Raw genomic sequence first — 17,166 nt, 5'->3', positions numbered from 1 at the left:
GCGCACGACCCACGTGGAGTTCCAGGTCTCCGGTAGCCTCTGGAACTGCCGATCTGCGGCCAACAAGGCAGAGTTCATCTCAGCCTATGCCTCCCTCCAGTCCCTCGACTTCTTGGCACTGACGGAAACATGGATCACCACAGACAACACTGCTACTCCTACTGCCCTCTCTTCGTCCGCCCACGTGTTCCCGCACACCCAGAGAGCTTCTGGTCAGCGGGGTGGTGGCACCGGGATCCTCATCTCTCCCAAGTGGTCATTCTCTCTTTCTCCCCTTACCCATCTGTCTATCGCCTCCTTTGAATTCCATGCTGTCACAGTTACCAGCCCTTTCAAGCTTAACATCCTTATCATTTATCGCCCTCCAGGTTCCTCGGAGAGTTCATCAATGAGCTTGATACCTTGATAAGCTCCTTTCCTGAGGACGGCTCACCTCTCACAGTGCTGGGCGACTTTAACCTCCCCACGTCTACCTTTGACTCATTCCTCTCTGCCTCCTTTCCACTCCTCTCCTCTTTTGACCTCACCCTCTCACCTTCCCCCTACTCACAAGGCAGGCAATACGCTCGACCTCATCTTTACTAGATGCTGTTCTTCCACTAACCTCATTGCAACTCCCCTCCAAGTCTCCGACCACTACCTTGTATCCTTTTCCCTCTCGCTCTCATCTAACACCTCCCACACTGCCCCTACTCGGATGGTATCGCGCCGTCCCAACCTTCGCTCTCTCTCCCCCGCTACTCTCTCCTCTTCCATCCTATCTCTTCCCTCTGCTCAAACCTTCTCCAACCTATCTCCTGATTCTGCCTCCTCAACCCTCCTCTCCCTTTCTGCATCCTTTGACTCTCTATGTCCCCTATCCTCCAGGCCGGCTCGGTCCTCCCCTCCCGCCCCGTGGCTCGACGACTCATTGCGAGCTCACAGAACAGGGCTCCGGGCAGCCGAGCGGAAGTGGAGGAAAACTCGCCTCCCTGCGGACCTGGCATCCTTTCACTCCCTCCTCTCTACATTTTCCTCCTCTGTCTCTGCTGCTAAAGCCATTTTCTACCACTAAATTCCAAGCATCTGCCTCTAACCCTAGGAAGCTCTTTGCCACCTTCTCCTCCCTCCTGAATCCCCCCCCCCCTTCCTCCCTCTCTGCAGATGACTTCGTCAACCATTTTGAAAAGAAGGTCGACGACATCCGATCCTCGTTTGCTAAGTCAAACGGCACCGCTGGTTCTGCTCACACTGCCCTACCCTGTGCTCTGACCTCTTTCTCCCCTCTATCTCCAAATGAAATCTTGCGTCTTGTGACGGCCGGCCGCCCAACAACCTGCCCGCTTGACCCTATCCCCTCTTCTCCAGACCATTTCCCTTACCTCACCTCGCTCATCAACTCATCCCTGACCGCTGGCTACGTCCCTTCCGTCTTCAAGAGAGCGAGAGTTGCACCCCTTCTGAAAAAACCTACACTCGATCCCTCCGATGTCAACTACAGACTCCAAAACTCTTGAACGTGCCGTCCTTGGCCAGCTCTCTCTGAATGACCTTCTTGATCCAAATCAGTCAGGTTTCAAGACTAGTCATTCAACTGAGACTGCTCTTCTCTGTATCACGGAGGCGCTCCGCACCGCTAAAGCTAACTCTCTCTCCTCTGCTCTCATCCTTCTAGACCTATCGGCTGCCTTCGATACTGTGAACCATCAGATCCTCCTCTCCACCCTCTCCGAGTTGGGCATCTCCGGCGCGGCCCACGCTTGGATTGCGTCCTACCTGACAGGTCGCTCCTACCAGGTGGCGTGGCGAGAATCTGTCTCCTCACCACTGGTGTCCCCCAGGGCTCTGTTCTAGGCCCTCTCCTATTCTCGCTATACACCAAGTCACTTGGCTCTGTCATAACCTCACATGGTCTCTCCTATCATTGCTATGCAGACGACACACAATTAATCTTCTCCTTTCCCCCTTCTGATGACCAGGTGGCGAATCGCATCTCTGCATGTCTGGCAGACTTATCAGTGTGGATGACGGATCACCACCTCAAGCTGAACCTCGGCAAGACGGAGCTGCTCTTCCTCCCGGGGAAGGACTGCCCGTTCCATGATCTCGCCATCACGGTTGACAACTCCATTGTGTCCTCCTCCCAGAGCGCTAAGAACCTTGGCGTGATCCTGGACAACACCCTGTCGTTCTCAACTAACATCAAGGCGGTGGCCCGTTCCTGTAGGTTCATGCTCTACAACATCCGCAGAGTACGACCCTGCCTCACACAGGAAGCGGCGCAGGTCCTAATCCAGGCACTTGTCATCTCCCGTCTGGACTACTGCAACTCGCTGTTGGCTGGGCTCCCTGCCTGTGCCATTAAACCCCTACAACTCATCCAGAACACCGCAGCCCGTCTGGTGTTCAACCTTCCCAAGTTCTCTCACGTCACCCCGCTCCTCCGCTCTCTCCACTTGCTTCCAGTTGAAGCTCGCATCCGCTACAAGACCATGGTGCTTGACTACGGAGCTGTGAGGGGAACGGCACCTCAGTACCTCCAGGCTCTGATCAGGCCCTACACCCAAACAAGGGCACTGCGTTCATCCACCTCTGGCCTGCTCGCTTCCCTACCACTGAGGAAGTACAGTTCCCGCTCAGCCCAGTCAAAACTGTTCGCTGCTCTGGCTCCCCAATGGTGGAACAAACTCCCTCACGACGCCAGGACAGCGGAGTCAATCACCACCTTCCGGAGACACCTGAAACCCCACCTAGGATAGGATAAGTAATCCTTCTCACCCCCCTTTAAGATTTAGATGCACTATTGTAAAGTGACTGTTCTACTGGATGTCATAAGGTGAATGCACCAATTTGTAAGTCGCTCTGGATAAGAGCGTCTGCTAAATGACTTAAATGTAAATGTAAATGTATAGATTGTCCTACTGTATTATTGATTGCATGTGTCAAACTGCTTTGCCTTATTTTGGCTAGGTCGCAGTTGCCAAAGAGTTCAACTAACCTACCTGTTTAAAGGTTAAATAAAATATCAAATTCCATTCACCCAGCTCAAGGTAACATCAATAGATAACCTACTACATGACTCGAATTTCCCTATACCCATCATGAAGTAGCTACAACCTAGCCTATGAATGAAAGTTAAAATTCAACTTGTGAATGTAATGTTTAGTAATCAGGGTGACAGTGACTCATTCAACACAGTCCTGCACACACTTTCCTGCATCTAGCTGATCTAGGGCATAATCATTAGTACAGTTGAAAACGGGAGTTTACTGGACAAATTAAGTTGTTTATCGCCATTCTGTTTAAGAAACTTTAACAGAAACTGCAGAACGAATACACTCCTGATCACACAAATGCAGTTCACTTTCATAGCAGCAACTAACAGCATGATCACTTTGCTTGCTGTAATTCCTCAACTTTTCCCATCGCTTGTGGACCTCAGCTGTCTGACCTGTTGAAAACCCTTTTAAACCAAATATCATAACAGCTAGACAGAGCCTACATAGTTGCCACCACATTATATAACGTCATAGTCAAACATGCTAATATAACGCATTAGTAAACCCGCTACAAATCATGCAGTACAGTCACAAAAACACTTCAGCAGTCACACCGGTGGGCCCCGGTTGCAAAAAATGTATAAAACCAAATTCTTACCTTGGAAAAATGTCAGTGTTGAAGAACATAGCCAGCTAGCTAACACAGGAGCAGTCAGAGTCAGGTGTTTGAGTAGGCTAAACTAGCTAGCTCATCCATTTTTGAAGAAAGGTATTCTTTTAAAACTGCTCAACTATTGTCTGACAACTTCTCACCATATTATATGCACTGCCAACTATAGCTTGTGCTTTTAGTACTAGATTCATTATCTGATCCTGATTGCAGCTTTGACATTTTGTCCAGCCAAAAGCAATGATCGGAGGTCATCCTGAAGTTGTCAATTGTGTAAGTCTATGGAAGGGGGTGAGACCCAAGAGCCTACTAGGTTTTGTATTGAAATCAATGTACCCAGAGGAGAGTGGAAACCATCTATCCTCCAGCTACACCGTGGTGCTACCCTACAGAGTGCTGTTGAGGCTACTGTAGACCATTGCAAAACAGTTTATCAATTATTTGGTGATGAATATATTTTAAATAGTTATCCCCAAAGAAAGCTGTAATATTACCTATTTTTATGAAATTCACAGAGAATTCACCTCCCCTTCCTCATCTGAGTAGCCTCCACTGCTTCGTCACTACACAGAAAAGATTATTCCTATGACATCCGAAACCCAGTTATTGTTTTCGATTGACAAATCAATACACTACAAAAGAGACAAACAGGGCATCTACCTAAACTCATGAGTAAGGTTCCCCTAGATTAAAGCAAAGACCCTACATATATGCAATACAACATACTGTAATGCAATGACAGAAGTGGTACGAGATGCTGTGAGCAGCTCACCAGAGAAGGAGTGTTGCGTTCCCTCGCTGGACTGTGTAGATGTCCCTCCTATGGCCAGGATCCCCTCCTTCCTGTTAATGGCCTTCCGAAAGCTTTTGGCAATGTCACTGCTCTTCAACTCCTGGAATATCTGCAGTAGAGGGGGCAAAGTGCATTTAAATCAAATGTATTTATATTTTGTTCTTAGACCAGCTGATATCTCAAAGTGCTGTACAGAAACCAAGCCTAAAACAACAAACAAGCAATGCAGAAGCATTAAGCTCCCACAAACCATGACTAACCTCAAGATCTTAATATAGTTATGATTACATTATGCTCAGCCATGAGGATTACTACAAGAGAAATCTGTATAAAAAGGAATTGTGACATCTCGAATCTGTTGCACGAGTCAAGACAAATTCAGTAAGCTGCAATTCTAGTCAGTAAGGTTCTCACTGAGGAGAGGCCATATGGTAACAGAAACACCAGTGTTTAACAGGAAGCTAAGTGCCTCTGTGTACCAAACATTTCATCCTCCTTTGTAAGAAGTAAACATATGGGATACTGTATGCTGAATGGCCAGGGGAAATGCTTTTGGAAATAAGGATGCGAGGGGGTGTAGGTTGGGTTAGAAAGACATTTGTCACTGGCCTAAAATCTATACAGGAGCCAAAGTTTGAGCCAAGTAAATCAACAAGTTTGTATTCACAGGCCCCAACATCTCTAGTCGCTGACCTGACACCTGCTGGTCTCAGTAGTCACCACCAGCTACTCAGCCTGGAATGGAGTGACATTAAAAAGGTGTATGCCACAAACATCAGATCATGTAGCATTAGTTTGAAATCCTAAAGCTTAGTAAAATTACAGAAATTTTCCATGAGAAGTTAAGCAAAATTCCTGGGTTTAAATTCAGAAATTTTTTTTTTTTAAAGTTGGCTTACAACAGTGAACCTATTTTATGGGATAAACAAGCCAATTCTAGATCTTGCAGCATATTTTGGTTAAACTATCCCAAATGCAATGGAATTGCAACCCTATGCATTCTTCCATCACATGTACAGCTGATTCTCAAGATCTTGCACACTAATAGATGCTATTGAGCCCACACTACTACACTCTGCACCAAGGACTACATGCTTTCTGGTAAATTAGAATTACAATACTGGGTGGGGTGAATATATTTTATATGACATGATTTTTTTGTTAACTAGTAAATAGCCTACAGCAAAAAAAAAAAAATTCTTCTAGTTAGTTTGCCACCATGTGGGTTTTAGCTTGCTTGAACCTGCTGAGGTGTTAATTCACCCATTTCCATAAACATTTCATTTTTAAACATTTCTTACAATGGAGTTTGTTAAACTGCTTCACCATTTATCTGTACACGGAAATAGTATTTTTACACACATTTTTTCCTCTAATCTTTACAGGAAAACGCCACGGGCACCATCTGATGGAGACATTTCACTGCAGCCAATGTAGAACTCTTTCTCCTGTTGCCGCCATCATCCTCCAAATCCCACCAACATCAGCCACCTCAGATCACAACTGGTCCATGTTTGGGAACACACACAGGCTGACCAATACGAGGGTTGAAGAATTGGTGGGCATCTGGGAAAATGAGGCCTTTTGAGTCTGACAATGAGCCATCCTCAAAAAGGTTTGAAAGTGACAGTGAAGAGTTGGCCTCAGTCTGATGTTCAAGAGGTAGACATTGAGGTCCAAGGAAAAGACAGAAGCCTGAGAGGAAGACAACCAAAGCTTTAGTTTCAAGACTACCATTTTACAGATGCATGAGATCCGTCGCAGGCCATGGCAGAATATTGACATCCGCGTCTTGCAGGAAATCAGCCATACTGCTCGTTCTGTGCGTGGTGGAATTGTCATGCTGGAGGATCATGTCAGGATGAGCCTGCAGGAAGGGTACCACATGAGGGAGGAAGATGTCTTCCCTGTAACACATAGCGCTGAGATAGCGTGTCGTCATTGCAGGCACAGTCCGATGATGCGGTGACACACCACCCCAGACCATGACGGACCCTCCACGTCGGTCCCGCGCCAGAGTACAGGCCTCGGTGTAAACGCACATTCCGTCGAAGATAAACGCGAATCCGACCATCACTCCTGGTGAGACAAAACCGTGAGTCATAAGTGAATAGCACTTTTTGCCAGTCCTGTCTGGTCCAGCAATGGTGGGTTTGTGCCCATAGTTGTTGCCGGTGATGTAAGGCAGGTCCTCACCTGACAACAGGCCTACAAGCCCTCAGTTCAGCCACTCTCAGCCTATTGCGGACAGTCTCAGCACTGATGGAGGGATTGTGCGTTCCTGGTGTAACTTAGGTAGTCGTTGCCATCCTGTACCTGTCCCGCAGGTGTGATGTTTGGATGTACCGATCCCGTGCAAGTGTTACAAGTGGGAGACGTTTCTTTTTTGCTGAGTCTACATTTAACGGTATTAATATTTATTAGCATATATTCCTATGGAAAGTCTCCAACTGAATATTCCCCAAAATGTGCAACCCTAGTTAGCTTACATTGCTTATGCACTGTAGATAGAGGAAGCCCATAGTAACCACAACAGTATGCATTTCCCTTTATAAATAATGCATTTGTTGTGATTTAATTTGCTTTCAATGAAAGGATATTGTTCATGTTCATCTCAACCTAAAAAAAATAATGTAATCCATTATAGCAACTAAAAACAGCACAATCCCCTCTTAACAAATATACTGTAATAGCCACAGTTATGTTAAACCATACAAAAAAGGCTGAATTCAAGATTTAAGATTGTCCTCATCATTGAGCTATGAGAAATGGCCTTAGAGATTATGAATTTGTTTTTTTTCTTTTGGGATGCAAGATGTCATATCATTACTCAACATGGAGACTAGCACAGGCCTGTAAATTAGTGTCATCACAGGCAAAACAAAATAAGGGCACACTACTATTCTGACCTAATTTCTGTGTGTACGTACACACATTTTACTCTACTTCTGAGTAGCAGAAGTCAATTAAAATTGAGAACTGAGGACATTTTGCCAGTCCTCACTTGTTAAGATCATTTTAGGTTTAAGAGTTCAAATTAATGTTAGAGAGAAATAGCTACATGGACTACCTGCATGGTCCACGGTCTCTATGCACACTACACCAGGGCGATTCAAACCTTTTCCTGAAGAGCTACCTTCCTGAATGTTTTCACTCCAACCCCAGTTGAAACTAACCTGAATTCAGTTAATTAAGCAGCTAATTATTAGAATCAGGTGTGCTAGATTAGGGTTGGAGCAAAAACCTACAGAACAGTAGCTCTCCAGGAACAGGGTTGGAGAGCTCTGCTCTACACACACCACCAGGGGTGTCAAACTTATTCAATGGAGTGGAGGGCCTAGTGTCTGCAGGTTTTCCCTTTCATTTAAGACCTACACAACCAGGTGAGAGGAGTTCTTTACTAAATGTGATTAAATCATCAATTAAGTACAAGGGCGGAGCGAAAACCTGACTCAGCCCTCCCTGGAACTGCTACTGTTTAGCATACATCCTGATGCCAAGTCACCTTACAACACATGCAAACCTACCACGCCAGTATCCCTGCCTTCACATTGCAAATATGGTATCGACACTGCATTTACCCTGTATATAGGTTCCTTACTCACACGTGTTCTCATTTCTACTTCTCATGCGTTTTTGTTCTACTCTACATTCATTTTAATAGTACTACTGATATCAATTACTGCTTTGTTGCGTAGTTCTTGACCCCCCCCCAATGACTCACTGATACAAACTCGTCAAAGCTGATCTCGTTGTCCTTGTTGCGATCCAGCTTCTGGATGATCTCCCTGACTTTGTAGCCAGGCAGGGGAAGGTTTGCCTCCTTGAACAACTCATGGAGCTCGTAGTCACAGATGGAGCCATTGCCATCGAGGTCTACAAATGCAGACAGGAGTTTAATCATATGATTTAAAAAATTAAAAGATTTTACAAACAGCATTCAGCCAACACAATCTTTGTTTCTAGGAACCCTGGCATGGTTCCCAAACAATACAAAAAATAAGCTAATATGACTAAAACGTCAGGGACTGTACAATGTAGAAGCTGTTGACTATTAGCCTAGGTGTGTAATGTCACATTATGAAAACATTCATTAATGACCATAATAACACAGAAAATAAATCAAATGTAGCCTACTCACCAACTTTGCCAAATGCCTCTCTCAGTTCCTCCAGCTCATCTTTGGAGCTCATCTTTCCTGCCATCTTGATGAAAATGATCCGAGGTAGTCAGTTAAGAGGTGGGTTCTGTACAGACAAAACAGGGAACACTGTCAATGAGGTTTGGACATTAGAGCGAGACATGGAACAGAAGTCCAGAACCAGTCAGCTCACGAGGCAGTAGAAAGTGTGTAGGCCCCACCCCAACTTCTGTGCACTTTGTCACCTGGGTCCGCAGAGCAAATGGCCCAAGACAATGCTCACAGGCCAGTCAACCCTTCCCCAGTTAGGAGAAAATGCCTCCCACTCTTACAGTATCCAGCAGACTACAGAAATGTGTTGGAGTAATGCTATTGCATAATTTTTTGGCATCCATCTGTAACTTGTCCTCTGTCCATATTGATGTTCAAAGTTCTCAAACTCAGCAAAAAAAGAAACGTCCCTTTTTCCAGGACCCTGTCTTTTCAAAGATTTTGGAATTTTACATATTAACTTCACAGATCTTCATTGTGAAGGGTTTAAACACTGTTTCCCATGGATGTTCAATGAACCATAAACAATTAATGAACATGCACTTGGGGAAATGGTCATTAAGACACTAACAGCTTACAGACAGTAGCCAATTAAGGTCACAGTTATGAAAACTTAGGACACTAAAGAAGTCTTTCCACTAACTGGAAAAACACCAAAAGAAAGATGCCCAGCGTCCCTGCGTGAACGTGCATTAGGCATGCTGCAAGGAGGCTTGGGGACTGTAGATATGGTCAGGGCAATAAATTGCAATGTCCGTACTGTGAGACGCCTAAGACAGCTGTCCGTCCTGTCTCCCTGTAGTGCTGATTGTCCTTGCAGTGGCAGAACATGTCTAACACCTGCACAGGATCGGTACATCTAACATCCCGGATGGCAACTGCCTGAGTTACACCAGGAACGCACAATCCTTCCATCAGTGCTCAGACTGTCCGCAATAGGCTGAGAACCATCTGAAACTGGACTGAGGGCTTGTAGGCCTGAAGTAAGACAGTAGGCCTCACCAGACATCACCGGTAACAACGTCACCTATGGGTACAAACCCACCGTCGCTGGACCAGACAGGACTGGCAAAAGGTGATCTTCACTTACGAGTCGCGGTTTTGTCTCACCAGAGGTGATTGTCGGATTCGCATTTATCGTCAAAAAAATAAGCGTTACACTGGGACCTGTTGGATCGGAGGGTGATGGCTAGGGCCATTCCCCCCAGAAATGTCCAGGAAGTTGCAGGTGCCTTGGTGGAAGAGTGGGGTAACATCTTACAGCAAGACCTGGCAAATCTGGTGCAGTCCATAAGGAGGAGATGCACTGCAGTACTTAATGCAGCTGGTGGCCACACCAGATACTGACTTACTTTTGATTGCCCCCCCTTTGTTCAGGGACACATTATTCCATTTGTTATCCACATCTGTTTAATCTTGTTACGTTCATACAAATATTTACGCGTTAAGTTTGTTGAAAATAAATGCAGTTGACATCTTTTTTTGCTTAGTTTATCATCTGTATTAACATGTATCTGAACTCTAAAATAAGGTGAACTCTAAAATACTGTTTGCAAGAAGTTGTCCTTAGGAACCTATCCCTTTCATAAACAGACCAAAATCCCACTCATTTACAATGCCTGCTTCCTTTTATAGCTGAAAGGGCTGGGGCAGTATATTAAATCCCACCTAAAGTCAGAGTCAAGATTTCTGTACTTTCACAGTCCCCATACCCAATACCTGTGTTTTGGTTTGGTGTGAATGGTCCTCAGCTTTGGGTCAAATTCTGCCTCAACTACAAAAGACCCTCTAGTGACCGGACCACTCTGCCAAACCAGCAGAAAGAGAGCCGACAGTTGATTTGAATCATGAAGGGCCCTCAGCGATTACAGTCTCCTCAGCCATTTTGCTCCTCAGCTGAAAACAACCTGAGCAATCAGGACTCCACCGCCCACCCCATCTACTTCCCATCCCCAAATGATCATAAATGAGATAGCAACCGAACAGACTGATCTTGCTCCAATAGGACCAGTCTCAACCAATCAGCCTCTGGAATCACAAGCACATATTCAACAGGACGAACAAAGGACAAAAGACCATGTGTAATCACTAACCATGAATGAAGATCATTGATTGCATACACTAAAGGGAGCAAAGAGGTGCTTTGGTTTCTCAAACTCTCAAAACTAGAAATTAAATTCAGTCAAAACTATTAGGAAATATTTTTTCCCCCAGAAAGCAGCAATTCCCTATGAGAGTCATGTCGGGGCATTTCCCCACTAATCAAATTATATAATACTGTTTTACAGAATCATGGCTCTGACAGTGTACAAAACATTAGGAACACCTTCCTAATATTGAGCGCGCCCCCCTTTGCCCTCAGAACAGCCTCAATTTGTCAGGGCATGGACTCCAAGGTGTCGAAAGCATTCCACAGAGATGCTGGACCAGGTTGACTCCAATGCTTCCCACAGGTGTCCAATTGGCTTATAGTGGATCTCTACTCCAAAATCTAATTCAATCTCATCCCACAGATGCTCAATTGGCTTGAGATCTGGTGACTGGACAGGCCACTGCAGTAAGCTGAATTCACAGTCATGTTTGTGGAACTCTTTCTGGATAATTACATTTACATTTAAGTCATTTAGCAGACGCTCTTATCCAGAACGACTTACAAATTGGTGCATTCACCTTATGACATCCAGTGGAACAGCCACTTTACAATAGTGCATCTAAATATTTTAAGGGGGGGGGGGGTGAGAAGGATTACTTTATCCTATCCTAGGTATTCCTTAAAGAGGTGGGGTTTCAGGTGGCATTAACTTGATAAAAATAAATTAAGTGCAGACGGATACACTACTGCCAAGGGATGCACCTGATTGGCAATGTTCACATATGGCATGCATAAGTTGCGCTACTTCTATCAAGGAGCCCAAAACATACCGTCACCCGCAAGCTTTGTTGAGACGCAGCATGATGGATGCGTGTACCACGTGATACAGTAGGAACAGGGACTCAGACTAGGCAAAGTTTTTGGTTCATCAGCCCACAGCAACTTCTTATTTTTTTGCTTTAAGTAGTAACTAAGGTCGTGGCTAGCATACCCCATTTCGGTCAAGGTACAAGTTGTACAATCTTTTTAGGGGTCTTTAGTCATAGCCAAAGACTACAGAGCAACAGTCTGGCTACAATTTGTTTCAGCCTTTTTTGTCCCCTTTAGTCAATCAACGACCCTTTTTTGCCCGATGGCTGGATGTATTTTGGGTGGCGGGCCATTCTTGATACACACAGGAAACTGTTGAGCATGAAACACCCAGCAGCATCACTGTTCTTGACACTCAAACAGGTGCACCTGGCACCTACTACCATGGTGCGATTGTGGTAACGTACAGAAACTCAAGTCCTTCTGTTCTCCCGAACTGGAATACCTCTATCATATACTGACCAGATTTTTTTTGGGGGGGGGGGTTAGTCACTGCTGTGTATATTCCCCCCCAAGCAGAATAGAGGTAGACCGATTATGATTTTTCAACACAGATACCGATTATAGTAGGACCAACAAAAAAAAAGCAGATACCGATTATTCGGCCAATTTAAAAATAAAAATAAATGTAATAATGACAATTACAACAATACTGAATGAACACTTGTTTTAACTTAAAAAATAAATAAAATCAATTTCTCCTCAAATAAATAACAAAACATTTTCAATTTGGTTTAAATAATGCAAAAACAGTGTTGGAGAAGTAAAAGTGCAATGTAAGAAAGCTAACATTTAAGTTCCTTGCTCAGAACATGAGAACATTTGAAAGCTGGTGGTTCCTTTTAACATGAGTCTTCAATATTCCCAGGTAAGATGTTTTAGGTTGTTATTATTATTATTATTATTATTATTATTATTATTATTATTATTATTATTATTATTATTATTATTAGACTCCCTCTATACCATTTGCATTTCATTAACCTTTGACTATTGGATGTTCTTATAGGCACTTTAGTATTGCCAGTGTAACAGTATAGCGTCCGTCCATCACCAGCAGGCTTACAAGCTTGTTACATTGCACAACCTTCAAAATATGTCATAATTACATAAAATTATGGCAAAGTAGTTTGCAATGAGCCAGGCAGCCCAAACTGTTGCATATACCCTGACTCTGCGTGCAATGAACACAAGATAAATTACAATTTCACCTGTTCTGAGTTATTGTCCGGTTGAAAAACAAATGATCGCCCCACTAAGCACAAACCAGATGGGATGGCGCATCACTACAGAATGCTGTGGTAGCCATACTGGTTAAGTGTGCCTTGAATTCTAAATAAATCACTGACAGTGTCACCAGCAAAGCACCCCCACACCATCACACCTCCTCCTCCATGCTTCATGGTGGGAACCACATGTGGAGATCCGTTCACCTACTCTGCATCTCACAAAGACAAGGCAGTTGGAACAAAACATCTAAAATGTGGACTCAGACCAAAGGACAGATTTCCACCAGTCTAGTGTCCATTGCTCATGTTTCTTGGCCCAAGCAAGTCTTCTTATTATTGGTGTCCTTTAGTTGTTTATTTGCAGCAATTCAGGCTGTGTCACAACCAGCCGCCATTGGGAGTCCAGTAGGGCAGCGCACAACTGGCCCAGCGTCGTCGGGGTTTGGCCGGTGTAGGCCATCACTGTAAATAAGAATTTGTTCTTAACAGACTTCACTAGTTAAATAAAGGTGAAAGAAAAATATTATGTCAAGAATAGCTCAAATAAGCAAAGAGGGTCCAAGACATGGTCAGTCAATCTGGACAATTAAGAGATTTGAAAGTTTCTTCAAGTGCAGTTGCACAAACCTCCAATCGCTATGATGGAATTAGCGCTCAGATCCAGAGTTAACTCTGCTGCGGAGGGTAAACTCATTAGTTACCAGCCTCAGATTGCTTCAGAGGTCAAGTAAGACACATCTCAACTGTTTAGAGCAGACTGCGTGAATCAGGCCTTCGTGGTCGAATTTCTTTGTGTGTGTGAGATAGATATATATAATCTTTACATTTAACCAGGTAGGCTAGTTGAGAACAAGCTCTTATTTGCAACTGTGACCTGGCCAAGAAAACAAAGCAGTTCGAGACAGTTACACATGGAATAAACAAACATACACTCAATAATACAGTAGGAAAAGAATCAAGGGGCATATTGAAATCCAATTTATCCTAATGTATTTACTCAACATCCAAAGTCATTTCCCCTGGTAAAGTTTGGGACGGTTAGCTGGCTAGTTAGGGTTAATAGCTGAATCGCTAACAGATGCTACTATAAAGCATACAAACGTATAATTAATGGATGAAAAAGGGAACGTTGTTGACCAGTTTAAACAAACCATGATGTAACGTTACTATGTATTCTTAAAAATAACTTACTTCAGATGCCCCCACAATTACGCACAACGTCCTGCTCGATCCCAGAGACTTCCTCCCTCATCCAGCAATGGAAATGCACTAGCAACCTCGGCCTACTGACGAGCCAATAAGTGTTTAGAGCAAATTAATGACAGGCTGCGTTTAAAGAGGCAGCCTAAATCTGATCTTTTTTTTTTCAATCACAACAAAAATGTTGACATCAGATATTTATCAGAGCTGAGCTGATTGGGCAAAAGATTAGAATTGGGCTGCTTGTTTAAACGCAGCCACAGTGGGCCCAATTTGGACCTTATTTAGACTAATAGGTCTTTTGACCAATCAGATCAGTTCTGATGTGAAACGGTCTGATGTGACTGGTCAAAAGACCAATTAGTGGAAAAAAGATCAGGGGCATAATCATTTTTATATTTGATTCGACCTTTATTTAACTAGGCAAGTAAGTTAAGAACAAGTTCGTATTTACAACGACGGCCTACCCCGACTCTGGGACCAATTGTGCACCACCCTATGGGACTCCCAATCACAGCCGGTTGTGATACAGCTTGGAATCAAACCAGGGTCTGTAGTAATGCCTCAAGCATTGAGATGCAGTGCCTTAGATCGCTGCCCCACTCTGGAGCCCAGATCATTATTCTGATTCTGTTGCAAAACATTTTTTTTAAGGAAGCAAATGGAACGAAACGTGGAGGGACACAATCCGTGCAACTTAGTGTCCAACTTGCATACACTGACACAACATTGAACAGAATTATAGAGACACTTTTATTTTTTTTATTTAACCTTTTATTTATCTAGTTAAGTAAGTTAAGAACAAGTTAAGAAGTTAAGAACAACAATTGTGTTTACGTAATATGTAAATGTCATAACTTTAAAAAACAGTCGTCCTAAAGACAATTACACTCTTCTAAGATATTTACATCGACCAAGTATTTAAACTCCACCAACGAGGCTAGATCATCACATTTTAAAATGTTCAGGAGAGAATTCCAGGACCACGGAGCTGGGCAACTAAAACAATTTATACCATGACCTGTTCTAATTCTTGGTACTGTTAAATGCAAATGAGAATGGGACTGTCATTGATATGTATTTACTGACCTGATTAAAAAAGAACCAAGGAAGTGACATTTTACCCTATATATATATATACAGTGGGGAGAACAAGTATTTGATACACTGGCGATTTTGCAGGTTTTCCTACTTGCAAAGCATGTAGAGGTCTGTAATTTGTATCATAGGTACACTTCAACTGTGAGAGACGGAATCTAAAATCCCCCCAAAAAATCCAGAAAATCACATTGTATGATTTTTTTATAATTAATTAGCACTTTATTGCATGACATAAGTATTTGATCACCTACCAACCAGTAAGAATTCCGGCTCTCACAGACCTGTTAGTTTTTCTTTAAGAAGCCCTCCTGTTCTCCACTCATTACCTGTATTAAATGCACCTGTTTGAACTCGTTACCTGTATAAAAGACACCTGTCCTGATCCTTGAGGGATCAGCCCAGAACTACACGGCAGGACCTGGTCAATGACCTGAAGAGAGCTGGGACCACAGTCTCAAAGAAAACCATTAGTAACACACTGCGCCGTCATGGATTAAAATCCTGCAGCGCACGCAAGGTCCCCCTGCTCAAGCCAGCGCATGTCCAGGCCCGTCTGAAATTTGCCAATGACCATCTGGATGATCCAGAGGAGGAATGGGAGAAGGTCATGTGGTCTGATGAGACAGAAATATAGCTTTTTGGTCTAAACTCCACTCGCTGTGTTTGGAGGAAGAAGAAGGATGAGTACAACCCCAAGAACACCATCCCAACCGTGAAGCATAGAGGTGGAAACCTCATTCTTTGTGGGGATGCGTTTCTGCAAAGGGGACAGGACAACTGCACCGTATTGAGGGGAGGAGGGATGGGGCCATGTATCGCGAGATCTTGGCCAACAAACTCCTTCCCTCAGTAAGAGCATTGAAGATGGGGCGTGGCTGGGTCTTCCAGCATGACAATGACCCAAAACACAGCCAGGGCAACTAAGAATCTTGAAGAAGGAAGGCTATCACTCCATTTTGCAACACCATGCCAATCCAATTTGTGGGAGGTGCTTCATGAAGCATGGGGTATCTCTTCAGATTACCTCAACAAATTGCCAACGGTCTGCAAGGATGTAACTGCTGCAAATGTTTATTTTACCTTTATTTAACTAGGCAAGTCAGTTAAGAACAAATTCTTATTTTCAATGATGGCCTAGGAACAGTGGGTTAACTGCCTGTTCAGAAGCAGAACGACAGATTTGTACCTTGTCAGCTCGGGGATTTGAACTTGCAACCTTACAGTTACTAGCCCAACACTCTAACCACTAGGCGACCCTGCTGCCCCTGCTGAGGATTCTTTGATGAAAGCAAAGTTTGAAGGACACTATTTCAACTAAAAATAATTATTTATAACCTTGTCTTAACTATATTTCTTATTTGTTTTTCAACTTATTTCATGTATGTTTTCATGGAAAACAAGGACATTTCTAAGTGATCCCAAAACTTATGTATGTATCCAGTCAAAAGTTTGGACACACCTACTCATGCCTGGGTTTTTCTTTATTTTTTACTATTTTCTACATTGTAGAATAACAGTGAAGACCTTAAAACTATGAAATAACACATGGAATCATGTAGTAACCAAAAAGGTGTTAAACAAATCCAAATATATTTTAGATTCTTCAAAGTAGCCACCCTTTGCCTTGATGAAAGCTCTGCACGCTCTTGACATTCTCTCAACCAGATTCACCTGGAATACTTTTCCAACCGTCTTGAAGGAGTTCCCACATGCTGAGCACTTATTGGCTGCTTTTCCTGCACTCTGTGGTCCATCTCATCCCACACCATCTGGATTGGGTTGAGGTCGGGGGATTGTGTAGGCCAGGTCATCTGATGCAGCACTCCATGTTACATACATCACTAAAATTGAAAGCTGCCAGTAATGTACATCGTACTAGCTCCTTCCTGGCCTCCAGAGAAAAACAAGCCTAATGCTGGTCATAAAAACGTATTCTCAGCTTTAGCTTCCTTATCAAGCTCTCCACATGAACAGTGAAGCTCAGCTTGTCATCCACTTCAAATCATGTAGATTCTGTTGTATGTTGTTAAATGCTCTTTGG

At 43.7% G+C, this 17,166-nt stretch overlaps 1 protein-coding gene across 1 annotated transcript in view; it reads right to left on the bottom strand.

The window, feature by feature from the left end:
• The window catches only part of LOC118391302 (plastin-3-like), a 30,551-nt gene extending 16,334 nt beyond the window's left edge, over positions 1 to 14,217 (bottom strand). Inside the window, exons 1-4 of the mRNA XM_035782557.2 lie at positions 14,016 to 14,217; positions 8,583 to 8,688; positions 8,166 to 8,317; positions 4,421 to 4,550 (exon numbers count right to left, since the gene is read on the bottom strand). Of these exons, the coding sequence (XP_035638450.1) occupies positions 4,421 to 4,550; positions 8,166 to 8,317; positions 8,583 to 8,646 (346 nt within the window). The 5' untranslated portion in view covers positions 8,647 to 8,688; positions 14,016 to 14,217. The remainder of the gene's footprint in view (positions 1 to 4,420; positions 4,551 to 8,165; positions 8,318 to 8,582; positions 8,689 to 14,015) is intronic.
• Positions 14,218 to 17,166: the final 2,949 nt, after the last annotated feature.

The sequence above is a fragment of the Oncorhynchus keta genome, chromosome 12 (genome assembly GCF_023373465.1).
Source record: "Oncorhynchus keta strain PuntledgeMale-10-30-2019 chromosome 12, Oket_V2, whole genome shotgun sequence".
Lineage (NCBI taxonomy): Eukaryota > Metazoa > Chordata > Actinopteri > Salmoniformes > Salmonidae > Oncorhynchus > Oncorhynchus keta.
The sequence above is the reverse complement of the archived record's forward strand: the minus strand, read 5'-3'. Positions and strand labels throughout refer to the sequence as shown.